Source organism: Capra hircus, chromosome 3 (assembly GCF_001704415.2).
Source record: "Capra hircus breed San Clemente chromosome 3, ASM170441v1, whole genome shotgun sequence".
NCBI classification, from domain to species: Eukaryota; Metazoa; Chordata; class Mammalia; order Artiodactyla; family Bovidae; genus Capra; species Capra hircus.
Window position 1 is genome coordinate 86,695,821 of NC_030810.1, and position 25,885 is coordinate 86,721,705.

At 53.5% G+C, this 25,885-nt stretch overlaps 2 protein-coding genes across 4 annotated transcripts in view; one reads left to right on the forward strand and one right to left on the reverse strand.

Annotated features, from left to right (window-relative positions):
• Nucleotides 1-8,943, reverse strand: part of GNAT2 (G protein subunit alpha transducin 2) — a 24,733-nt gene extending 15,790 nt beyond the window's left edge. Inside the window, exons 1-3 of the mRNA XM_018045874.1 lie at nt 8,859-8,943; nt 1,785-1,967; nt 57-99 (exon numbers count right to left, since the gene is read on the reverse strand). Of these exons, the coding sequence (XP_017901363.1) occupies nt 57-99; nt 1,785-1,902 (161 nt within the window). The 5' untranslated portion in view covers nt 1,903-1,967; nt 8,859-8,943. The remainder of the gene's footprint in view (nt 1-56; nt 100-1,784; nt 1,968-8,858) is intronic.
• Nucleotides 8,884-20,760, forward strand: AMPD2 (adenosine monophosphate deaminase 2). Of its 3 annotated transcripts, none has more exons than XM_018045871.1 (18): nt 8,884-9,317; nt 14,116-14,246; nt 14,472-14,602; nt 15,094-15,162; nt 15,252-15,363; nt 15,600-15,786; nt 16,003-16,144; nt 16,272-16,361; nt 16,613-16,742; nt 16,882-17,076; nt 17,163-17,294; nt 17,461-17,624; nt 17,861-17,987; nt 18,076-18,239; nt 18,523-18,643; nt 18,911-19,084; nt 19,265-19,375; nt 19,700-20,760. In XM_018045871.1, the coding sequence occupies exons 1-18, from the start codon at nt 9,308-9,310 to the stop codon at nt 19,907-19,909; spliced, it is 2,400 nt and encodes a 799-aa protein (XP_017901360.1). In that variant the 5' UTR covers nt 8,884-9,307; the 3' UTR covers nt 19,910-20,760. The 3 variants fall into 3 exon arrangements, with proteins under 3 accessions (XP_017901360.1, XP_013818013.2, XP_017901359.1); XM_018045870.1 differs by lacking the exon at nt 8,884-9,317 and adding an exon at nt 9,341-10,260; XM_013962559.2 differs by lacking the exons at nt 8,884-9,317; nt 14,116-14,246 and adding an exon at nt 9,339-10,260.

A 25,885-nucleotide genomic window follows, 5' to 3' on the forward strand; every position in this document is an offset into this window, starting at 1 on the left:
GACTCCACTGACTTCTTCACCCTACCTCAGTCCTGTGGGGCTTTGTTCCTACTCACTTCATCTGTTTGACGATAGTGCTCTTTCCTGACTCCCCAGCACCTGCAGGGAGAAATGCTTATGCTTCAGACTTCCACCAGTTCTCCCCAACCCTCCAGTAGTGGCCTGTGAGAAGTCTAAGCCACTCCTCACTTGGGAGCCTTTTTAGGGGAGAACATACAGGGATGCTGACTACCTCCGTGTGTACCAGCCTTGAGCTCAGGCCATTTGATCTGGAATTGGAGGAGAGTTTCTTAGCGTCTGCGTTGTTGACATTTTGAGTGGATGAGTTTTCTGTGGAGGGCTGTCCTGTGCCCCCACCAATACCCACTAGAGCCCAGTAGCATTCCACTCTTGCAGTTGTAACCACCAGAGATGCTCTCGACATTTCCAGATGTCTTGCGGTAGGGGGGCAGGTGTGCAAAACCTTGTTGAGAACCACTGATAGATTCAGGGAAATTCCTTCAACACAGTTCTGCTCTGCCTGTTTTTACTCAGGAGTGATCTTGGAGCAGGATTGTGGAGAACTCAATCACTTCACTGAAACACTTTATTATCTTGCTATTTCCCTTACTGATTAAAATGTTCTTATATCCTCATTCACACTTCACTCTCCCTGCATCAAAAACTTGCATACCCTTCAACTCACTCCCCAAGTCTATACTATCCCTGATGCCTTAATACCCGCCCTGCCCCCACCCCCATCCCCACTTATCCTGGGCTTGGTTCCTCTAAGCTTCTTATCCTGAATGTAGAAGAAAGCTGCTTAGGCTTAAAAGCTCGCTCAGTGGCCTTGCCGTCTCTTTTCCCTTGGTAGCCTCCTGGGCTCCTTGAGTCTGCTTAGAGAGGTGTGCTTTTCTCTGTGTCCTTAGAGCTGTGCCACAGATCAGCTGAGGAAAAGGAGGTGCCTTAGCTTGGGGCTCTAGTTCCCAGGCACCTCATGGGCTTGGAGACCCAGCCAACCAGTCTTCTGCTATAAAGATCTTAGCTGCTCCAGCTTGCCTACCTCTGTACTACCACTGGGGTTTTTGCTAGGCCAGGTTTCCCAAACTCTGTTGTCTTAGTTCTGTTTACAGCCACGATCAGTTTCTGACTGACTGAGGTGCTTTTCTTTTTTCAGCACAAACCTGTGATCTGCTTAGGAGCTCATCAAGCTGATGAGCCTCCCATCTGGCAGGGGCTTTAGAGGCAGCCACTGACTAGAAAGCCAGGAAAGGACTTCTGTAAAGACTCCATTCCTTCCCACTCAGGGCTCCCCACTTCTAACGTTTTTAAAGATTTCTTTTTTTACTGAAAGCAAGGAGAAGGAACTGGTAAAAATCATATTCCTGAGTCTAGATGACACTGACTATATGGTAGGACTTCTCTATCCTCTTGAGTTCATTGACTCAGAGTTCTCTGACTGCAGACTTGGTTAAGTGTCTTTGAGCCCAGAGTTCATGGTAAGTTGCTAAGCTGTTAGGTGTTAGGTTTGGTAGATTTGGAGATGGGTGGGTCCACCCTGGCCCTTGCACTGTTCCTGGTTCAAGGAAGAGCAAAATGATTCCAGAGTAACTTTGGTAGAACATCTTGGGGTAGCTGTGCTCAGTCCTAGAGCTCCTGATCCCCTAGCCTGAGACTGCATGGGGGAAGGACAAATAACCTTCCATCCCTCCTCCCCACATGGCAGGCTAGAACCCACCTACCATCCAGGATAAGCGGGAAGGAGCAGTACCTTCTCCTCTGGCTCATCGTCCCATCTCGCTCACCCAGCAATAGCAGCTTGACGGTCTTGGCTTCCTTGTCAGCATCCTCCTGCAGCTTCTTTTCTAGCTCTTTGGACCTCTTGGCCAGTTCTTTGTCCTCAGCACTGGCTCCACTCCCCATCTTTCATCCGTCTCCTCCTCGGCGGCTTCCTTCAGCCCTTAAGATTCTCCTCCAGGGTTTCCTATCTGAGAGATGGGAAGATAAGGAAAAATAAATTGGGATCGAGTATCAGTTTCTTAGTCCTAAAAAGCCAGTCTGTAGGGAGCTGGGTGAAAGAGCAGGTGCTATGTTCTTGCACCCTGCCTGTCTTGCCTGAGACTCTCTATCCCAGCCGCAGACCTACTTAAGTCTAGGGATTGTAGCCTTTATATCTAGCAGTGTGATGGGCTAAACCAATTAAGAGCTCAGTATGACAAAGGGCAAAGACTCAAGTGTTTCCGTAACTAGGGAAATGATGTGCTGGATTCTGACACAGGAGGTTAGGATGCAGATACTGGAATTCAAGAGTAAGATAATGGTTGGCTTCATACTTTGGAGGGGCTGATCTCCTAAAAGGCTCTTCCAGATACACTTGCATAGAGCTAGAGATTAGAGGTGCAGAGGAAGCTCTCCCCATGTTGTGACTCCAGAGTTCATGGTTTCAAGGCATCAAAGCACTGCTCCCATCATAGCAGGCCGGTTCCTGGCAAGGAATCTTTGTTTAGGGTTTGCCCTTTTTTGGAAAGATTAGAAATGTTCCCTCCAGCTCCTCCAGTGACTGCTGCACTAGGAAGCTATTAGCGTTCCTTTATGTTGGCTTGTCTCTTTTTACATCTTCCTGTTATTACCACTTAATCACTTCGTTATCATTGGTTTTACAAATGGGTTTCCCCAGACCGAATTCCTCCCCTTGGAGGTCAGGTACCAAATCTGATTCATCTTTGAATCCTTCAGATCTTGTGGTTTATTTGTGGATCCTCTGTGATGGTTTGATGGATGAAAGAAGGAAGGAAAATGAGTATATGGTAGAGAGAATGGGGATGGTGGTGGTTTAGCCGCTAAGTTGTGTCTGACTCTTGTGACCTCATGGACTGTAGCCTGACAGGGTCCTCTGTCCACTGGATTCTCTAGGCAAGAATATTGGAGTGGGTTGCCATTTCCTTCTCCAGGGGCTCTTCCCAACCCAGGAATCGAACCAGGGTCTCCTGCATTGCAGGCAGATTCTTTACCAACTGAGCTATGAGGGAAGCAAGTTTACTTAAATGAGTTGCTGTGGAAGCTCCTCAGAGGGACATACCGTAGAATATCGCTACCCAAAGTATGCAAGGCCCCGCACACATCACCTGGGAGCTTCTTAGAAATGCAGAATCTTAGGGCTTAGCGCAGACCTTCCAATTCAGAACTTGAATTTTAACAGGATCACAGGTGACTAAGGATACTAAAGATTGGAAAGCTCTGCCCTCGGTAGTACTAGAGAACTGTTTTTTCCCCCTCAGACTGGCTAAATCATAAGAATTATCTGAGATGTTTGTTTCTGTATTTCATCAAATCTTAGATGGCACTGATTGGAAGGTCATTCTGATTTCAAAGGTGTTAATACATACATGTTTTGAAAAGAGTGTGTTTTTGAATCAATAAGTTCCAGTTGCTGTTGTTTAGTTGCTAAGTTGTGTCTGACTCTCTTGCGTCCCCATGGACTGTAGCCCGCCAGCTCCTCTCTCCTTGGAATTTTCCAGGCAAGAATACTAGAGTGGGTTGCCATTTCCTTTTCCAGCAGATCTTCCTGATTCCGGGATTGAACTCACGTCTCCTGCATTGGCGGAGAGGGTTCTTTGCCACTGAGCCACCAGGGAAGCCCTGTGTTCCGGTAGTAATGCCAATCCCAGAGCCTGAAAAACCGTATTCTAAGTTAACAGAGTTTGAAAATTCCTGATCTAGAGCAGTGGTCTCAGCTTTTGGTGTAGATTGGAATTTACCCAGAAAGCCTTTTAAAAACTGATTTAATGAGTCTAGAGTGCAGTCCAGGCATGAAGAGTTTAAAAATTTCCCAGGTGATTCTAATGTACAGCCAATGTGGAGAGCCACTGACCTTGAAGGATTTAACTTGCTTATTCCTCTTAGAGTGGAATTGTGAAGCAGTGTGGCCGGGTAGACTGAGAAAGTGGGGGGTAGGATCTAGGTCTCCTTGCCTGCCAGGAACTCTAAGCCATCCTTAATCATCATCTTCCTTTCTACTGCTGCTAGCCTGCATATCTGGGTATCTGGCTGAGAAGCCCAGGGCCTTGGGCCCAGACTCTCAGGGCTGATGAAGAAGGCAGCCGCCAAGGTGCCTTCCACAGTGATCATCTTTTCCCAATCAGATATTGGCAAGTGCTTACTGAGGGAAAACAGGAGAGTCTTTGAAATTGTTACCGGCTTGGAATCTTGGCTATAAAGTTTCAGTAATTATATCTCACCAGCCCTGCCTAACCTACCCACAATATCAGCAATACCCAGGGCGGAGCTGTGCTGCAGCCTGCACTGCTCAGAGCAAGGGACTGCTGGGAACTGGGCTAGACAGTTTACATGGTTCATCTCAGTTAACCCCTGCTAACTTTGAGGTAAGTGCTCTTGTCCCCAAATTACAGAACAGATAACTGTGACGTGAGGGTTAAGTATCAATAACTTGTTCAAGGTCAGATAGCTTAGTAAACAGACCAGGCGATCTTTCTTTCCACTCTCCCATAAAAGCAGCCACTGAAAGAATATTGGGCAAAAAAGGCAAATGCATGAGCTCAATAACAGCTGTACTTGTGTTGTTAAAGGGACCTCTAATTTGTTTCACAAGTGGGGAAAATATACTTGTTCCTTTTTCATCTGGGTTTCCCTGGTGGCTCAGATGGTAAAGAATCTGTCTGCAATGCAGGATACCTGGGTTCAATCCTCGGGTTGGGAAAACCCCCTGGAGACGAGAAATGCTACCCACTCCAGGATTCTTGCCTGAAAAATCCCATGGACAGAGGAGCCTGGGGGCTACAGTCTGTGGGGTTGCAAAGGGTCAGACATGACTGAGTGACTTAACACTTTCGCTTTCTTTCTCATCTACCACCTCTGCAAACTGCTCCTGCTTGTTTCCTAGCTTGCTGGGCTCTCAATTTCCACTACTAACCTGAGGATGGGCACTCCTGGCCCTCGCCTGACCTCTTAATTGTGTAGACCTGCTGCTGTGCATGGACCACCATGATGCCTCCTGTCTCCTGTCTTCAGCTCCTGTGCCTTTCCTTTGGCTGTTCTCCTTTATTTAGGTTTAATGTCCTGATGGAGTCAGTAAAGCATGTAGGTGCTATTCCCATTTTAGAGGTAGTGAATTGAAGCATGGAAAGGTGATCCTCATGTTAATAAACAAGTTAGAGTCAGCCAGAGCTCAGGTGTCCTATTTCATATCCCTTATAACCGAAACAAAATTTTTATCTTCTTTAGCAACAGACTTTACTGTTTGAATATTTGCATAACCAAATTATTCTAAATGAAAGAAAAAAAAATCACAATTTCCACTTAAGTCCTGCTTTCTGAGTTAAGAGGACATCTTAATATCTGTCTTATACCCAGTGGTAGGGATTGTGGGTAAAGCCTTATCACCCAGCTGGAGTTTGGGGGTGGGGCCATGAAGAAGGAGGAACTTCCTTCAGGACCTTACAGTCCAAAGGAAGAGATGGTGTAAATTCACAGAGAAACAACATAGTTAAAGGAACACTCCAGCTAGTGCTGGAGAATTCAGAGCTGTTTAAAACCTAGCCTCGACTCCTGGTAGGAAAGACAATTATACACACATCTCACTGGCAGATGGATCAATTCTATAGTAGAAGAAGGGAGGAAAATTATAAAACAAACAGACTTTCAACAGAAAAGCAGAACAACAGAAATGGAGGATAGGCACTTGGAGGAGAGAAAGAGCATGAGAAAAAGCATGGAGGCAGGAGGTACAAAGTGTGCTTGGAGAAGACTGGCAAGTTTGATGTGATGGGACTGGAGTAAAAGTGAAAAGTACATGGAGGGAAGGGCTGGGAGATGAAATCAAGGAAAAGTGAAGGGCCTTGAATGACAAAAGTTTGGCTAAAGCTCATTGAAGACTTACAAACAAATATGGTTGGATACTGCTGCATGTTGCCATAAACAATGCTGGGTGGCTGGGTAGGGGGCTGGCTTCTAATAGAAGCTGAGAAAAAGCTGAACAGCTTGATTCTGAAAGGGTCTAGGCATAAGGTATGGCTTGGGAAAGCTTCAGGGCCAATGATCTCTTTGAGGCTGCTGGTGTTCTCTCCCAGGCTTACCATCTGCTGAGAGTGCTCTGGCCTCGGTAGGAGGCTGACATCACAAGTGGGCAAGAAGATAAGAGAAGCAGTTCTTCAGAGATGAGTGCATTGTCAGTGAGGCCTGGGGCTCAGGGAGAGCCATTCAATAAACCATCTTGGTTACAGGCTAGGAGGTAAGGAAGCTTGTTTCAAGCTAAGGAAGATCTCAGAGGCTCAAAGGCAACATTCAGTCCCCAACATGAAAACAGCTAGAGGTTGGAGAGAATGACTCACTCCTTCATTTCCCAAACTGTTCTAGATAGACAGTGAAATCCCACCAAGATTCTTGCTGATAATGTGTAGGTGGGGAGAATGCTGCTTAACTGTAATCAGTGCAACTTCCTAGCAGGGACAGCGTATCAAAAGGCCTAGAAATAGGGAGGATTACAGGGTGAAGGGTGTGCTGCAGATAGGACTAGGGAGGGACAGGAAGGGACTAGTGAACTGGTTTGCCTTGCCACCTACGGGCTGGCTAGGTAGGTAGATCTGGATTAAGGGGGAGTCCTAAAAAGACCTGGTCCAATGCAAAATACCTCCCCATAAAACTATGTCAAAATTTGCATTGTATCAATATAGATGATTTCCCAGGGACTTCCCAGGTGGCGGTAGTGGTAAAGAACCCGCCTGCCGATGCGGGAGATATGAGACATGGGTTTGATCCCTGGGTTGGGAAGATCCCCTGAGGAGGGGCATGGCAACCCACTCCACTATTCTTGCCTGGAGAATTCCATGGACAGAGGAGCCTGGCGGGCTATAGTTCATGGGGTCGCAAAGAGTCGGACACAACAGAAGTGATTTAGTGCAAGCACAATATAGGTGACATTCTGCGTGGTTTACCTGGTCCTCGATTTTTACATTTGTTTTTTAGATTTATTTTACTCATTGTTAGCACAGCAGCCTCAAAATTCTTAAAGGCCACCAAACCAATTTAGTCTGGAGTTAAAACACAGAAGAGTATTAAGTGGGTGGGGTGTAGAGGCTATTACAGATTTTCATAGACTTCTGTTGCTTTCTATTTCCTTGATTATAAAAATAATGGGTATGTATGGTAGACAGTTTTTAAAATGCAAGTAAGCATAAAGAAGAAAATAAATATAACCCATAATTCCACCACTCACCGATAATCATTTGTTAAATTTGTTGAGGTGGTTATTTTCTATGCATCTGTGTCAATTAGGACCATACTGTATTGTACAGATTTTTGCACCCATTTTTTCGACCCCAATTTTACACTGTAAACATTTTCACCTTATTAAGAAATTCTTCAGAACAATTTTTAATGGTTGTATTTCATTGTGTGCATATGACATAATTTAAACATTTTCCTGTTGTTGGGCTTTTAAGTTTCCAACCTTTCTATGTGATAAACATTGCCGTTATGAACAATTCTGTGCATATTTTTCTTGCAGCTTTTTTTTAAAGAACAAATTCCTGGAAGTGGAATTACTATGTCAAATAATATGAACCTTTTTAAGACTCTTGATTTCAGAAAAATTCTATTAGTGTTTACAACCACCAGTAGGACATGTATGTGTCCCATTTCACTAACCACACCCTTGCCTGCTTTAGGACTCTTTTCTCATTAATCTTTGCTAATTTGATGGGTTAGCATGGTTTCTCCTTGTTCTCTTTTTAGTTTTATTGATTCTGTGTGAGGTGAACCTTTCCCCCTTGTTTACAGAGACTTTTTTTTTTTTTTAGTTGTCCAGGGTGAAGAGCATTAGGCAGGGATCAATGGAGGCAATACTAGATTCAGGTAGAGAACAGGGTTCAGGGTCCACAATCCAGCCTGGGCAGATGGAGGAGGAGGCAGAGTTTGGGAAGGAATTTGGCTGCAGGGATGGTGAGGACTGGGAGGAGCTAGACAAACAGCATTAATACAACTGGGTTTGGGGGACAAAGGGCTCCCACAAGGTGGAGAATAGGAAAAAGACTGAGCTGCTAATACATTAGGTCCTTTCCCCCACAGGTTCCCTTTAAACCTGGTGGTAGGATTCTCTGCCACTTGGGAGTAGGGGTGCTGGTTAGGGGAGGGTATCTGCAGTCCCCAGAATAGCCCAGCACACCTTCTTTATAGGTGATAGGTGAATCAACTGAGAGTGTAAAGGGAATCAAGTATAAAGGGCACTGAGGCCAAGGACACAGCAATAATAGGAAACATTGAGTGTAACTAAAGCCAGGCACTTCTGTTGCTTCATTTATCCTAACAGCTTATAAAGTAGGGTTTCACACTCATTTTATAGAGGAAATAGAAGAAGCACAGAGAAGTTAACAATATTCCCAAGGGCAGTCAGGAAGTAGGTGGAGTCTGGAATTGAACCCAGGCATTCTGGCTACAGAGCCTGAGCTCTTGACCAACAAGTACACAGATAAATGTGGGAATAGGAGCCAGAATTGCAGGGCACACCCTGCCCAGGTACGCTTGCCTGAGTAAGAAAGACGACCTAGAATAAGAATGCGGGGAAGGGCTTCAGCTAAAAGAGAATCCTGGGACTATAATAATAGCTGTCTTTTATTGGGCACTGGCTTTTTGCCCAGCATCGTGCAAAGGTGCTTAACGTTTAATTCTCACAATAACCCCTTTGAGTGAGGTACTGCGATTACCCCATCACTTTACTGGTGAGGAAGCTGACGCACAGAAGTTACCCAAGACGTTGCCGGGCGGATGCTGAGTGGCGGCTGCCCACGTGGCGCCGGGGAGAGAGAAAATGGCGGGGGCGGGGCCGAATGGCGGGGGCGGGGCCGGGCAGGGGCGGGGCCACGAACCTGGCTGGGCCTGGGGCTGCGGAGGAGAGCGCCGTCGCTAGGGCGGTTTTGGTGGGGTCGCACCTGTTGCGTGACTCCCTCACGGTCCAGCTACCGGAATCCGACCCCGAATACCCTGAAAGTGTGGAGAGAAGTCCAGACGAGTTCCGGGTCCCGCTTTCTGGGGAGCACGTGGTCTGCCCGCCTCCCGAGTGCCGGGCTAGGGGGTCGGGGCTCCGGGGTCTACAAGGCCAGTGCAGCGGCCCAGGTCGGCAGGGGGCCCGCCTCCAACCAGCCAGCAATTTTGAAAGACTGTCTTACTTCTCCCATCTCAGTGCCAGGGCAGGGGCCCTTGGAGCCACTTGGCAGGGTCTGGACCCTAGCCCTCCTCCCCTCCCTGGTGACCGGGTTTCCAGGCGGTGCAGACCCTGGCGAACAGACTCCCTGGTTCCCCCCAGGGCTCGAGCAGCATGGCCTCAGGTGAGTGTGTGCATGTGAAGGGGGGCAGGGTCTCTGGGACAGAGAAGTGCAGTCGCCAGAGTGACAATAGGGTGGGCACTGCCTTCAGACCCAGGGAAGGCGGTCGGCTCCTGGGGAGCGGCCAGGAGAGCAGAGCCTGAGTAGAAAGACAGAAGGAAACGTCAGAAGCCATTGGGGTCGCTTTTCCCAGACCCCAGAGAAAGCCCCTGCCTCCTGGCCTCCCTGTCTTCTAAGAGGGCAGCTTCTGTGGACAGTGGAATTTTCCCAAGACAGGCTCCTCCCTACTGGACTGGGATTCTCAGTTTACCCCATCCTCCCAGAACTGAGCCACCTGGGGCCGGAGGTTCAGATAAGGAAAAAAGGGGATTCTGCCCCAGAGGGGCTGTGTTTTCACGGAGTCCGCTGACCCTGAGAGAAATGTGTTCTGAGCCTGGGGTACCTGCGCTGGATCCCTCTCTCTATTATCTTTTTCCTCCCAGGCTGGCTGGACCAGTTAGCCTGAACTTTGACTCTCTTGCTCCAGAGCCCTGGCTCATAGCGGGGTTAGTAGGGTGCTTGGGGCTGGCCCATCCCCCTCACCTCCACCCCCTCAGGCCCAGCTACCATCAGTCGAGTCACTCCAGGGATTGAGAAAGGGAGGGATAAGGGGCAGGGATGGAGGCCGCCCCTTCCTGAGGTTGCCTAGACAACATCAGAAATCGTGGCCAGGGCCTCTTCCGCCTGCGGGGCCTCTGCTTCCTGCATCAGTCACTCCCGCTGGGGGCGGGGCGGAGGAAGGGGTTGGATGTGGCAGAGCCAAGCCCAGCTGGTGCAGCTCAGACTACCCCCGCGGGCTCCGCGGCAGCCTGAGCCATGGCATCTTATTCATCTGGCCCCGGCAATCCCAAGGCCAAATATCCCTTTAAGAAGCGGGCCAGCCTCCAGGTTTCCTTTGCAGTACCAGGTGAGTGTATGCCTCCTGTCCTCAGTCGGGCCCTACTCCCCACCCTCACCTCTCACCCAGGCCACTGGTCCCCTAAGGAGGGGGACTTCTCTCACACCTTCTCGGCAGTGATGCCCCTTGTCCTCTTCCCAGGGACAGCTGGCTTGGGAGGTGGTTTGGGGACGGAGGTGGGGTGCATGGTGTCTGGTTTCCGTGTCAGGGATGCGGTCCTCTGTAATGAGGAGTGGGCGTGGGTGTGGGTGCAGCAAGAGTGTATTTTCACACGTGTCCGTGTGTGGCTGTGCTAAGATTGTTTGCATGTGGAGTGTGTGTGGAGCGGGGGATGTGTGGGACTGACTGGTTTGCGGACTGGCCACACTGCTGGCGGCTGTGTGGTTACCAGGCAGACTCGGGCTGTCCTCCTGAGGTTAGTTTCTCTTTCCAGGATCCCAGATCTGGAACCCTCTTACTGGGCGCCTGACATTAGGGCACACTTCCTGCTGTGGACATCCAGGGGCTGAAGGCTCAGCTGTATCTATTGTTGGCAGTTTGTTCATTTCTGGTCTGTCTTGCGAGCTTCCTCCGAAGTGTGGGGTGCCCTTGGGCTGGGCCAGTGCTGGGCTCAGGCTGGGGCTGCTGCTCGCCTGTATGTGCTCCTGCACCCTCGGGTTCGGCTCCCACTCCAGTAGACATCTCTGCACCATTTGGAGCTGGCAGCATGGTGCAGCTGTGCCCATCTTCCTGAGGGCTCCACTGCCCAGATCTGTGTTTGCTGAGGGAATCTACCTGCTGTCTGCTGGTCTCAGGCCTGTGGCTAAGGGAAGCCCACCCCTACTTTGATGACCAGGTCAAGCCAGTATTCCGCATCCCCCCAGCAGCTGTCTGTACTCGTAGCCTGATTTTTCTTTTGCCTACCTTCTGTTTTTCTTATGCTCCTGAAGATGGTGGCCTGAGTTCTGTATTGGCCCGAGGGGCTCTGTTCTCTGTGCCCAGGTCTGTGCCCCCACAGGGTGTGTCCCCTGAGGCTAGATTTGTCCACATTTGGGTGGTCACATGGTGGGAGCAACTGATGCTTGTAGGTCAAAGCCTTGAGTAGTCTCTGCCTACTGGTGCAGCCTTGGCAGTGAGTGAGGGGCTCTGGTCAAGCGGGTAGACGGGTTGGCAAGAATCTTGGAGTTAATGGGAATGGCTAGGACGTAGCCCCTGTGACTTTTGGCCACCTCTCCCACGCCGTGTGTGTGTGTGTGTGTGGTGCTGTGGCACAGACCCTGGGAGAAAGTGACCAGTAGGCGACTGGTCCTCAGGGAGCGTGGTGGTTACTGCCTGTCTGTCACCCTTAGTGAGCCCTGGCAGTCCTTTATGGTGGCCTGACAGCCTGAGGGGATGGTGCTGCTTGCTAGGACCTGTCCGGGCCACCCCAGCATTTCTGAGGAGGCCATGCGTCACCCTGCTAGGAGAGGTGGTTGAGATCAGGGCCTCTCTGTCAGTTCTGCTGACTTGATACAGACCAGTCCTGGGGGGTCTGTGGCCGGCCTGTCTGGAGGGGTTAGAAAAGGGGAGGATTGGGTAGGATCAGGGTTCTTGGGGGGAATACAAAAACCTTAGGCTGTGCCTTAAATTCTGAGGGCCGAGCTAGTGTCCATCTTTCCTTCCTTTTCCTGCTCTGCTCTCTTCCAAGTTAGAGATAGTGTCCCCACCCCACCCATTCTGTTCCCTTCACGCCCTCAGTCCTGTGTGCCTCTCTGCGTTGGGACCCGAAGCTCCACCCACCCCCAGTGGGCGGGACTGGGTGTGGGAAGTGTTTGGAGGGTCCCAGGAGTTCCTAATCACAGATGATGGGGCTTTCCAGAATGCTTGCAGAGCCGTATCTCTGTGTGCCTTATGGTAGCTGTGGCTAGGCAGGGCAGGACCCCTTATCACCCCGTTGTAGGCAGACTTGAAGCCCCCGGATGGTAGAGACTCACCAGTAATTGGGAACAGAGTCACACTTAAGTCCTCCAAATTCTAGCCCTATGTCTGAACCTCTCTTCCCAGGCATTTTGTCCCTGACAATAGGCTTGGAGAAGAGTTGGAGGTCTAGGGGGCTGAGAACTGGTCTCTGGGGCAGCAGGGAAGCTCCATAAACTGGTTGCTCCCTGGACTGAGTGTCTACCCCAGCTGCCAGCCAGCACGTCCCCCCTGCAGAGGCCCTGTCTCTCCCAAGGGACCCCATAGTCAGGGGCCCAGAGGACAGTGGCGAGCAAAACAAGGCCACTGGGCAGAGGGAGCTGACAGGGGTATTGGGGTGTGGAGCCCAGGAGGGCTGCTGCCCTCTCCTGCCCTTTGGTCAGCCAGGCTCTGGATGCTATCCCCTAGGGCACTGCATTTTAAGGGGGCTTGTCCTTTCCCTGCCAGCCCGCCCTGCCCATATCAGCCTGCTCTGCTCCTCCCCCTTGGGGCCCCCACTTTGGGCTGGGCCCTGGCACTGTGGAGGTTAAGGCCCTGTTCAGTTTGGGGGTTTCTCTTATTTCTCAGCTGTGCCACTCCTTCCCTTGATTTCTGAGCTCCCCTGAGCTTCCCCAGCCCCCTGCTTGCCAGCATCCCAGGGTCTCCCCTGCACGCAGCTGCACTTGGTACAGCCCGTGCCGGCCCCTGAGCTGTCCTGGGGGACTGGCTGCAGCTCCACTCAGCAAACAGGCGGGCGAGGGGCACAGGGCTGCTGGCCGGCGCTGCCTGACTTGGCAGGTAGGACCCAGGCAGGCAGCAGGGTGTGTGTGGGGGGGGCTAGATCCTAGATCTGGGACAGATATCCCCTCTTCTTTTTTTCCAGCTGTGGGACAGGACTCAGGTTTTTGGGAAGCAGCCTGGAGACTTCAAAGCGTGCCACCTGGGTAGAGCTTCCAGTCCATCCCTGAGCCACAGTGGGGAGGGGAAAGGAGGGTGCTGAAGGGGAGCACCCCAGAGCTGGCTTGAGAGCTTCCCGCCAGGGAGGGTTCTTGGGGGTGGGCTGGGAGCTCAGGCAGCCTCTCTAGACTCTTCAGCGTCAAGGTCTTTAGTGCCAGCCTCCTCTGAAAGCTGAGGAATCCTTCCCTCTGTGGAGAGAGACTCCGGCTGCCGATCCTCCCTTCCCCTGGCCCTCCCCAGGGCCTCCGGCCCAGATCCTGGGGCCTCTGAGTGGCGCAGACTGTTTGTGGCAGCTCCCTTTGGAGGGGCAGCCAGCAGTGGGAGGGGCAGGCTGAGGCCAGGCCACATCTTGGCAGCTCTGGGGTCCTGGGGGAGAGGGCAGGCCTCCCAGGAGGAGGTCAGGGTCCTGTTCCCAACCAAGTCCTCCACTTCCTCTCCTCCTCTTCCCTCGGGGGCTGGTCCCCAGGCCAGAGCCGAGTGGCAGCTGTGGCTCCCCTAGGCTCTGTAGGTCTAGGTCAGCCTGCCCTCGAGAGGCTGTCTGCTGATCCAGTGGCAGGTCTGACCCTGGACTGTCTGCTGTGGAAGCTGTGCGCTGGGCTTCGCTGGTGTAGATGAGCGCCTGGAGAGAGAGAGAGTGAGAGTGTGCATATGTGTGCATGGACACGTGGGTGCTGCCTGTAGCAGGTACTCACCTGGAGGTTCTCTCACGGCCCGATGGAGTGGCCCCTAGTGCAGGATTCCGATTTTTATTCCTGGGGTGAATGAGTCCGTTTGTTGTAGGGGCAGACTCTTAGCCCCACCCCCGAACCTGGAATGAGTTGAGGGGTCCCGGGGCCAGACTGCAGGTGAGGTCCACAGGTGGGCTCACGCCTCAGCCTCTGAGCGGGACTGGCCTCTCTCTGGGGCTGGCCTGGGGTAATGCCGGGGCCCAGGGCTTCCAGTGCACCCAGGCCCTTCCCCGCACCCTTTGACCCTGCATCACTGTCTCCACAGAGGCTCGGGGTGGGCTGGGGGCCCCTCCGCTACAGTCTGCCCGATCCCTGCCAGGCCCTGCCCCCTGCCTCAAGCACTTCCCGCTCGACCTGCGCACGTCCATGGATGGCAAATGCAAGGAGATCGCCGAGGTATCGCTTGGCACCACCCCCTGCGTTTCCCCCACTCACCCTGTCGCTGCCTCCATGCCTGGTCCCTGCTCCCTGCACCCCTCCACCTCAAGCTGTCCCCTTACTTAATATTTGGCTCTGCCCTGATCCCTAGGTTGTCCCAGGTACCCCCAGCCCCCTGTGCCCTCCCCACATCCCTGGACCCTGACTGCTCGGCCACACTGACCCTTCCTTCCCTCCCACCAGGAGCTGTTCAGCCGCTCCCTGGCTGAAAGTGAGCTCCGCAGCGCCCCTTACGAGTTCCCGGAGGAGAGCCCCATCGAACAGCTGGAGGAGCGGAGGCAGCGCCTGGAGCGGCAGATCAGCCAGGATGTCAAGTGAGCCCCCAGCTGCAGAGCCAGGCGGCCGCGGGGCGGGGGCTCTGCCAGGCCGCTGCCGGGTGCAGGGGCACAGCCAGGCGGCGGCTGCGGGGTTGTGGGGAGGGGACAGGGCAGTCCGCCCAGCATCCCTCTCTTTCCACCTGGGCTCTTGTGGAGCCCCGCCATTGTTCTCGTCCAACCAGTCCTCCCCCTGGGCCGCCCCTGGGAGGTGGCCCAGAGTAGTGGTGTTCAGACATAGGCTTTGGGGTCAGGCTGCTGGGCTCTGCCCGGTTCAGCCTTCTGCCCAGCAGTGTGTCCTGGAACATGTTGCTTAACTTCTGGGTGTGTTTTCTCATCTCTGACGTGGGGCGAGAGCAGCCTGCGTGGCCCAGGGTTCTTCAGCCCTGTGAGGGCCACACGTGACCACACACACGGCACCTCGGACAGTGCAGGGCCCTGGCTGGGAGCACGGGCCTCTTCATGTGCCTGCCCTCTCCTCTCACCTCCAGGCTGGAGCCGGACATCCTGCTTCGGGCCAAGCAAGATTTCCTGAAGACTGACAGTGACTCAGACTTCCAGTGAGGAGGGCAGAGGGGCACGGGGGCTGCGGGGCTGGGGCCTGTCCCTCTGCTGCTTCCAGCCCCTCCCTTGTCCTCCCCACTTATAGGCTCTACAGGGAGAAAGGTGAGGGGCAGGGTGACCGGGGCCTGTGGGAGCGAGACGCGGTGCTGGAGCGGGAGTTTCAGCGGGTGACCATCTCTGGAGAGGAGAAGTGTGGGGTGAGTGTCCCCATCCTTGCATCCTGCTGGGCTCCCCAAGTCTGGGGCTATGGGGATAGAGGCTAGAGGGGCTGTTTCTCTTTCTAAAAGTTGGAGAGGCAGAGGCTCTGGTTGGGAGCTAGTCACCCTGTTGAGCATAGAATGGTCTGAGTGTTTCTAGGGTATGGGCCTCAGGAAGGAGGTGAGAGCAGGCTGGGTCTGGGACCGAGAGAGCGTATCCACATCTCCGTCTCCAGGTGCCCTTCACAGACCTGCTGGATGCGGCCAAGAGCGTGGTGCGGGCACTGTTCATCCGGGAGAAGTACATGGCCCTGTCGCTGCAGAGCTTCTGCCCCACCACCCGCCGGTATCTGCAGCAGCTGGCCGAGAAGCCCCTGGAGACACGCACCTACGAGCAGGGCCCCGACACCCCCGTGTCCGCTGGTGGGACCCCCCATCCCTGTCCTACTCTGTGTGCCCTAGCATCCCAGCCGCCCTGAGCTGGGTGCCTAGGAACCTCAGCCTGCCTCCTCCTTCCCAGCCTCTTGGCATGCAGGGTGGGGAGGCAGGGACAGGAGCTGTCCTGCTGGGGCCTCTGGGCCGGGAAGCAGGTGGCCTGGAAGAGCTCTGGCCCTGACTTCACCCTTCTCACCCTTGCAGATGCCCCGGTGCACCCACCAGTGCTGGAGCAGCACCCCTATGAGCACTGTGAGCCGAGCACCATGCCAGGGGACCTGGGCTTGGGTCTGCGCATGGTGCGGGGTGTGGTTCATGTGTACACCCGCAGGGAACCTGATGAGCAGTAAGAGGGGTGTAGGGTGTGCTGGGGGCCGTGGAGGGGCGGCAACTAAGAGGGATGGCATTGGCTCAGGAGGGCCCGCAGGGCCTCCTGGCTTGCTCTCCTCACCCAAGCTCCCCTTACACACCAGCTGCTCAGAGGTGGAGCTCCCATATCCCGACCTGCAGGAATTTGTGGCAGATGTCAACGTGCTGATGGCTCTGATCATCAATGGCCCCATGTGAGTCCACGCCTGTCCCAGACACTCAGCTCCTCTCCCCGCTTGGATTTTTCCAGTCTGGCCCCAGACACCTGTCACCCAGTCTCACCCTCTCATAGCCCCTAAGTCCTAGACATCCCCCGTCTTCGGCTGCTGTCCCCTTGGCAGCCCCATTCCTGACCCTCTGGCTCCCGCCCTCGACTCTGCCGCCTAGGCCCTCCCGGGTGCCTCCCTGCATGCCTGAGCCCCTGCCTGGTTCTTCTCCTGCCCAGAAAGTCATTCTGTTACCGCCGGCTCCAGTACCTGAGCTCCAAGTTCCAGATGCACGTGCTTCTCAACGAAATGAAGGAGCTGGCTGCGCAGAAGAAGGTGCCACACCGAGATTTCTACAACATCCGCAAGGTGAGCCCTCCCCACCTGACTGACCCAGCACCCGTGCCCAGCCTCCCCCTCCACGGCCTGCCCACCTCCCCAGCATCCAGTTTGGAGAGTCTCCTCCCATCCCACCGTCCAGGCCCCAGCAGTCCCTGTTCCATCGCAGGTGGACACGCACATCCATGCCTCATCCTGCATGAACCAGAAGCATTTGCTGCGCTTCATCAAACGGGCGATGAAGCGGCACCTGGAGGAGATCGTGCACGTGGAGCAGGGTCGTGAGCAGACGCTACGGGAGGTCTTCGAGAGCATGAACCTCACAGCCTATGACCTGAGTGTGGACACGCTCGACGTGCACGCCGTCAGTCCACGGCACGGGGGCTGAGAGGCTGGGCTGGTGTGCAGGCTGGGGTTCAGGGGTGACCTGGGCTGGCCTTTCTCCCCCAGGACAGAAACACCTTCCATCGCTTTGACAAGTTCAATGCCAAATACAACCCCATTGGGGAGTCCGTCCTCCGAGAGATCTTCATCAAGACGGACAACAGGGTTTCTGGGAAGTACTTTGCTCACATCATCAAGGTGAGGAGGAGGGCAGCCCCCGCTGACTGAGTGAGAGCCTGGGTGGCTGGGGGTTTGCGGGGTGGGTGAGAGGTGTGAAGAGGTCGGATGGAGCGTGCCTCGTGGGCACGGGGACAGGGATGGGGGAGAAGCCTGAGGGTGACAGTTGCCCACGCATGCTGCTCAGGAGGTGATGTCCGACCTGGAGGAGAGCAAATACCAGAACGCAGAGCTGCGGCTCTCCATCTACGGCCGCTCAAGGGACGAGTGGGACAAGCTAGCACGCTGGGCCGTCATGCACCGTGTACACTCCCCCAACGTGCGCTGGCTCGTGCAGGTGCCCCGCCTCTTGTGAGTGTCCCTGGGCGTGGGAGGGAACGTGGCAGGCAGAGGTCATGGGGCCAGGGCTGGCCTCCTGCCCTCTGGGATGGCTGACCCTCCCCCATCCCAGCCGAGCCCTCAGAACAGGAGGGAGCCCTGGCTCCACTCACGGTCTCTCCAGCCCCTCTCACTCAGTATGGCTCAGAAGTGCCTCTGTGGTTCTGCCCTGACCTGCGTGCGCCTGTGTACCTACATCTCACCCGCAGCGATGTGTACCGGACCAAGGGCCAGCTGGCCAACTTCCAGGAGATGCTGGAGAACATCTTCCTGCCGTTGTTCGAGGCCACCATCCACCCTGCCAGCCACCCGGAGCTGCATCTCTTCCTGGAGCATGTGAGGGGGTGGCCCGGGTCTGGGTGTGGGGAGGACACTGCCTCAGGCCCGGCTGTAGCTCTGGGCCTGACCCAGCGTCCTGGGCCAGGTGGATGGCTTTGACAGTGTGGATGATGAGTCGAAGCCCGAGAACCACGTCTTCAACCTGGAGAGCCCACTCCCTGAGGCTTGGGTGGAGGAGGACAACCCGCCCTACGCCTACTACCTGTACTACACCTTCGCCAACATGGCCATGCTGAACCACCTTCGCAGGTGCCTGCCCTGGGCTCCACGTCTCTACCCGCCTGGCTAGCTCTCAGTCCGCGGGCCTTGCTCCGGGCCTGCCCCGGGGCCTGCTGGGGCCACCTGACCCACCTCTTACCCCATTCTTGGATCTGACGGGTTGTTTCTCTGCCCCTGGGGCTCTGTAGTTCAACCCTTGCAGCCAAGAACCTACCCCTGACCCTTGGTCCTCAGCCCACAGAGTCACTGGGTTGGGGTTCAGGAGCCTGGGCGCACCAGGCTTGGGACCCAACTCTGTCTTCTGGCCCCCCAGACAGAGGGGCTTCCATACGTTCGTGCTGAGGCCACACTGCGGGGAGGCGGGGCCCATCCACCACCTGGTGTCGGCCTTCATGCTGGCTGAGAACATCTCGCATGGGCTGCTTCTGCGCAAGGTCAGGCTCTGCACCCCTGCCTGCCCCATCCCAGAGGCTCCCCTCCTCCCTGCCCATCAGGCCTCTTCAGCAGCTGGTCCTCCTCACCCACCCCTAGCTGGGACCCCAGCCTCCACACCAAGGCCCCAATTCGGAACCTGGCTGTAACCGACCCTCTGCAACTCCTGCCCAGCCTGGACTGCCCCCAAACCTGCACTGTGGCCTGTACCCCTCAGAACCAGGTGTCCTCCCCAACCTGATAGGCCCACCCTACCTGTTCCCACCCAGGCCCCGGTCCTGCAGTACCTGTATTACCTGGCCCAGGTCGGCATCGCCATGTCCCCGCTCAGCAACAACAGCCTTTTCCTAAGCTACCACCGGAACCCGCTACCCGAGTACCTGTCCCGCGGCCTCATGGTCTCGCTGTCCACGGACGATCCCCTGCAGTTCCATTTCACCAAGGTCAGCGCCTGGCAGGCAGCCAGGCAGGTGTCCTGGGGCACAAAGGCCACCTGAACTGAGGAGCCTCGGGGCTGGTGCTGCCCTCTGCTGCTGGAGCGCAGCGTGCCTACTGGTCAGCCCCTGGGAGGGGGTGGGCAGCAGGCCCCAGTGCACCTGTCTGAGGGAACCTGGCCCTTGCAGGAGCCGCTGATGGAGGAGTATAGCATCGCCACCCAGGTGTGGAAGCTCAGCTCCTGTGACATGTGTGAGCTGGCACGCAACAGCGTGCTCATGAGTGGCTTCTCCCACAAGGTACCACACCCCCTCGCCATCCCTCTCCTCCCCTGCTCTGCATTTGGGAAGGTCCCGGGGGTGCTGAGCTCGGAGGTGAAGAATCTGCGTGCAATGTAGGAGACTCGGCTTCAGTCCCTGGGTTGGGAAGATTACCTGGAGGAACAAATGGCAACCCACTCCAGTATTCTTGCCTGGGAAATCCCATGGACAGAAGAGCCTGGTGGGCTGTAGTCCATGGGGTCACACAGTCAGACATGACCAAGTCACTAACACACACAGACACATAGGGCTGCTGGCCTCTCAGAGCGGGCTGCAGCCCTGCACCTTACCCTGCCCCTCCAGGTGAAGAGCCACTGGCTGGGACCCAACTATACCAAGGAGGGCCCCGAGGGCAACGACATCCGCCGCACCAACGTGCCGGACATCCGCGTGGGCTACCGCCACGAGACCCTGTGCCAGGAGCTGGCGCTCATCACGCAGGCCGTGCAGAGCGAGATGCTGGAGACCATCCCGGAGGAGGCAGGCATCACCATGAGCCCCGGGCCTCAGTGAGCCCGGCCCCTGCAGTGCCCTTCATCTCGGCACCTTGCCCACATTCTGTCTGCAGACCCCTCCCAGCCTGGTCTGGTCTCTGCATGTGTCGTTCTTCCTTGTTCTGTCCTGCATGTTTCTACCTGTGTCTGTCCCTGTGCCGCCCTGGGGCGAGTGGAGCTGCTTTGCCCTCGTCTTGGCTTATGTGGCGCCTGAGGGTCCAGGTTTGAGGTCTGCCCCACTGGAAGCTCTGTCCCAGGATCCTGTGTAGCCTGACCAGTCCTTCGAGCATCTGAGAGCTTGGGATGGTTGTGGGGGGCTGGCCCCTCTAACCCTTGGGGTCCTGCTTGGGCAAATTCAGCCTTTGACTGGAGTTTGAATTCAGGCCCCCGTCTTGTTTATGTGGCTGGGGAGGCAGTCAGGTGTGGCCTGTACACATATGTTGTGGGCATGGGCTGCCTGGGATCTGTGAGCTCCAGCAGCTCCTCGGCAGGTAGGGTTGGCTGAGTCCCAGCCTTGGCTTCCTGGACTCAGGCCCTGGAGGTGCTGGACCACCGCCTCTGCCAAGTCACTGCCCAGCAGCTTTCTCTGTCCTTTTTCTGGTCTGTGTGCTCCTCTGGTGTCAGCTTCCTGTGCCTCTGTGGGAGGGGGTAGCCGCCCTGTGCCATGTCCGGGGCCCTTGTAGCAGGAGGGTTCTGGATCTTCCCTGAGGATAGTAACCCCACTGTGGTCCCCAGAGTTTTGACCACACCTGGATCCCCCCTGGTCCCTTGTGTTGTGATATGGACTGAGGCCTTTGCTGTGAAATGCAGTGTTTCATACAATCCCATTTTTCCTAGTGCATGAGAAATAAAGATTATTTAAGTAATGAGGCAGGTGGAGTCTCTGTTGGGAGAGGGAGACCTGTGGTGAACGGTGGCTGAGGTTGGATCCAGGAGCATTATGGATGGAGGGACAGCAAGTTCTGAGGGGAGCAAATGTTTATGCATGTGGAAACTGACAGAGGAAGCGAGGTGGGAGCAGAGGCCCACCAGGGACCCGGCTGCTGTCCCTAGGCCCTCATCCAGCCCGGCCCACCCCCTCTGAAGTGGACGCTTGGATCCAGGTCTGGGGCACATCCATATCACATCATTTTGTGGAGTAGCATCCCCTTTCCACTTTCTCCATCCTCCTCCCTCCCAGCCTCCAGTAGATGTGGGAATATGCGCTTACATGCAACCCTGAGGCCAGTGGTTCTGCAACTCCAGGAGCATCAGGCTCTTCTGGGGAGCTTGTTTAAAATGCCATTTCCAGGTCCTGCCCTCAGAGACTGAGTCAGTAGGTGGGAGGCGTAGTGCAGAAATCTGCATGTTCCCAGCAGATTCTCTTGCAAAGGGTTGGAGCAAGCCTGTGCCTTCTGAATGCAGACTTAAGCAACTTGGCTTCAGTCCCATGGTTAATGCATGGTTTTGGGGAGCACCTCCTTGGGCACAGAGGTTGCTGGAGTCTTGCTCATGTAAGGAGGAGAGTGGAATGTGCCCTGTGCTGTGCAGGGTCTTGGGCTGATGATAGAGAAGCTGTTTCCTGCTGCTGCTGCTGAGTGGGGAGAAAGACGTGCTGTTCATTCTCTTCTGACTCAATTAGCCCCGGAACAGCATGAGCCTGTGTGACTGAGGGCCTGGTGAGGGAGCAGGAAGAAGGCTGGCTTTTTCCCTACTCTCCTACTCTCCGTCAGCCTGCCCCTCTCCAGCCCCATCTCTCAGCCTGCCCCTCTCCAGCCCCATCTCTTCCTGCATCTGCACCTCTGGACAAAGGCTCCCTGATGCTGCTGCCACCTTAGGGCTATGGGCTCGCTCCTGGCCAAGACCCAGCATCCTTCTGTCTTCAGAAGGCATCTCTAGCCAATTCGTTCTAGCCATTTATACAGTGGAGAGCAGAGCATTAGAGCTGGATGATGAGCAAGAGATTGTACAAGTCTGGCTGATTTCTGTTGGGAATGGAATGGGTTCAGGAGATGGAATGGGCCAGTGGCTGAGTCTGGGCTGGAGCCAGGGGAGCTCGGGGCCCACGCTGGGCCTAAATCTGCACACGGGAGGATCTTTAACAGGCTGATGGACCTTACTTTTCAAGAAAGTGAATGTATTTAATAACAAACTTGCTGTGTCTTCATTTGTAAGATAAGAAAAGGATTTCTAGAAGGGTTCCTTAAAGGCAAGAGCTGCCTCAGGACCGCAAAGACTCCTTACTTACTCATTGTAAATGAGTAACTGAACTTGTCTTATCATAGAATCCTTCCTTCTGTTTTTTCGTCTCTTGTAGACTCTTCTCAGTGTTCTGAGGCGTCACTGTAAGCATATTACCAGTTTAAAAAGTTTCTTAGCAACTCCCCCCACTATTTTTTTTAAAAACAACTTACTTGTGGAGTTTTTGTTTCTCAGAAATTTCTCTTTTAAACACTCATTGAGAGCAAATAATTTAAATCAGCCCTTAATACTTTTTCCTAACTGAAAAGAATAATTTTCATGAAAGAAATTTGGAAAATACAGAAAAATAAGAAGAAGAAAAAAGTCCACTCACCATCCACCAGTTTCAACAGATATTTGGTCAACTTCTGAGATGCATTTATATGTTTAAAATATATTTTATATTACATATTTTTTCTTTTTTAAAAGACATTAAAAATTTTTTTTAAATTAGAGGATAATTGCTTTACAATACTGTGTTGGCTTCTGCCCTATATCAACATGAGATCATACATGTATTATTTTGCATTAAAAATATTTTAATGTCTTTCCACATTTCATTGATATATTCTTTATAAATTTTAATTGCTGTACACTGTCCCATGGTGAACCTCACCATAATTGACCATCAGGGCTCTTTGTTAGGAATAACTGTGGCCTAATGTCATGGCTCGGAGAAGGCAATGGCACCCCACTCCAGCACTCTTGCCTGGAAAATCCCATGGATGGAGGAGCCTGGTGGGCTGCAGCCCATGGGGTCACTGAGGGTCGGACACGACTGAGCGACTTCACTTTGACTTTTCACTCACGTGTTGGAGAAGGAAATGGCAACCCACTCCAGTGTTCTTGCCAGGAGAATCCCAGGGACAGGGGAGCCTGGTGGGCTGCTGTCTATGGGGTGGCACAGAGTCGGACACGCCTGAAGCAACTTAGCAGCAGCAACAGCAATGTCATGGCCAGCTACCACTGTCTGCTGTGGTGCCCGACCAGGGGTTTGAACTTTGGCTCCACTGCTTGCTGGCTGTGTGACCTTGAACAAGTTACTTCCCCGCTCTGTGCCTCCATGTCCTCACTGATTTCATAGGGATAATAACAGCAATAATAGTAATAATAGCAATCAATAATAATAATCCTCACAGGTTGGCTCTGGATTCATTGAATCTCTGGATATAAAGCACTAAGTGCTCAATAAGTATTAGATATTATTATCTCTGCATATAAGGTTTTGGGCTTCCCAAGTGGCTCTTGTGGTAAAAAAAAAACCTACCTGCCAATCCCAGAGATGCAGGAGGCCTGGGTTCGATCCCTGGGTCAAGAAGATACCCTGGAGAAGAACATGGCAACCCACTCCAGTATCCTTGCCTGAAAAGTGCTATGGTCAGAGGAGCCTGGTGGGCTACAGCCCATAGGGTCGCAAGGAGTTGGACACGACTGAAGCGACTTAGCATGCAAATAAGACTTTACAGAATATTCCGAATCTCGATGCCCATGAGTAAAATGACCAGGTCCAAGGTGTCTATCATCTATCTGTCTTACTGCTTCTTGATAGAATGAATCAAAGTGTGCAAACTGCAGTTAAAATTCTTTCCCGCCCTCTACCTCTCCCACGTCTCCTGTGCAGTCCTTCCTTCTTCCCTTTCATGGGATCACGTTGAGCCCCTCCGCATGATTGGCTCGGGAGGCATGCATCTTCCCTCCTTAGGGCTTCTGCCTCTTACATGGAGAAGGGAGTGGAGTGATGGTGGATGGCAGAGGGAACTTAAAAAACTATTCTGCTCCAAAAGGCCCCAAACAGAACGCAATAAAATAGGCAAGTCAGCTTGCCTTGGCCAGTCTGCCTTTAATGGGGCCAGCCATGAGTAAAGTCTGCACTGGGGGACTGTCCCTTGTCAGTCACAAAACACTGTGGTTGGGCGGGTTGTGCTGGGACACATCACACCCTGACCTGCCCTACTTCACCTTCCCGTGCCCCATCCTGCGGGACTTGAGGGGACCAGGGCGGCCACTGGCTGCGCCCCTAGATGGGAGGGGCGGTAAGGCTTGGTTAGGATGACAGTTATCCTAATTTCCAAACCTTTTATTAGAACGTTCACACATCAAAGCGTTGCCTCATTCGTAAATGTATTTATATGGAATTCCAATAAAGATTTAAGCATTAAATCACATTTAACCCAACATTTGGCAAATCATTCTGCTTTCAAAATGAGAATAATCTATGAAGAAAGTGTTAGTCACTCAGTTGTGTCTGACTCTTTGCAACCCCATGGACTGTAGCCCACCAGGCTCCTCTGTCCATGGAATTCTCCAGGCAAGAATACTGGAGTGGGTAGCCATTCCCTTCTCCAGAAGATCTTCCCAACCCAGGGATCGAACCCAGGTCTCCTGCATCGCAGGCAGATTCTTTACCGTCTGAGCCACCAGGGAAGCCCAAGTTGCCCAAATTAGGATGCCCTGGACCATCTTGTGTGGGTGGTCTTGTAGCTGGACTTGCTGGGGCAGCCTGCATGTCTGGAGATGAGGAGGAGCCAAGTGTCCTGGCTTTATGAGCAACCCTATAACCTCAGATATGCAGATGACACCACCCTTATGGGAGAAAGTGAAGAGGAGCTAAAAAGCCTCTTGATGAAAGTGAAAGAGGAGAGTGAAACAGTTGGCTTAAAGCTCAACATTCAGAGAACTAAGATCATGGCATCCGGTCCCATCACTTCATGGAAAATAGATGGGGAAACAGTACAAACGGTGTCAGACTTTATTTTGGGGGGCTCCAAAATCACTGCAGATGGTGACTGCAGCCAAGAAATTAAAAGATGCTTACTCCTTGGAAGAAAAGCTATGACCAACCTAGACTGCACATTAAAAAGCAGAGTCATTACTTTGCCGACTAAGGTCCGTCTAGTCAAGGCTATGGTTTTTCCTGTGGTCATGTATGGATGTGAGAGTTGGACTGTGAAGAAGGCTGAGTGCCGAAGAATTGATGCTTTTGAACTGTGGTGTTGGAGAAGACTCTTGAGAGTCCCTTGGACTTCAAGGAGATCCAACCAGTCCATTCTGAAGGAGATCAACCCTGGGATTTCTTTGGAGGGAATGATGCTGAAGCTGAAGCTCCAGTACTTTGGCCACCTCATGCAAAGAGTTGACTCATTGGAAAAGACTGATGCTGGGAGAGACTGGAGGCAGGAGGAGAAGGGGACGACCAAGGATGAGATGGCTGGATGGCATCACTGACTCGATGGACATGAGTCTGAGTGAACTCCGGGAGTTGGTGATGGACAGGGAGGCCTGGCGTGCTGCAATTCATGGGGTCGCAAAGAGTCGGACATGACTGAGCGACTGAACTGAACTGAACTGAGGGCTTCCCAGGTGGCGCTAGTGGTAAAGAACCTGCCTGCCAATGCAGGAGACAAAACATGGGTTTCATCTCTGGGTCGGGAAGATCCCCTGGAGGAGGGCACAGCAACCCACTCCACTGCAGTATTCTTGCCTGGAGAAACCTGTGGACAGAGGAGCCTGGCAGGCTACAGTCCTTAGGGTCGCAAAGAGTCGGACACGACTGAAGTGACTTAGCATGCACCCTCCTATTTAGGGGCCAGGGTGGACTTCCAAAGGCCCAGGAATGTTGGAGATTTGAAAGAAAATCTTTGGGAGCTGCAAACTATGAAAAAGACAATGTCAAAATTGCTGAATGTTTAACAACGTGCCTTCAGAAACTAACATCAACTTTAATATTTAAGTTTGGTATCCATACACATGTCATTATATTTGAAAACAATTTGTA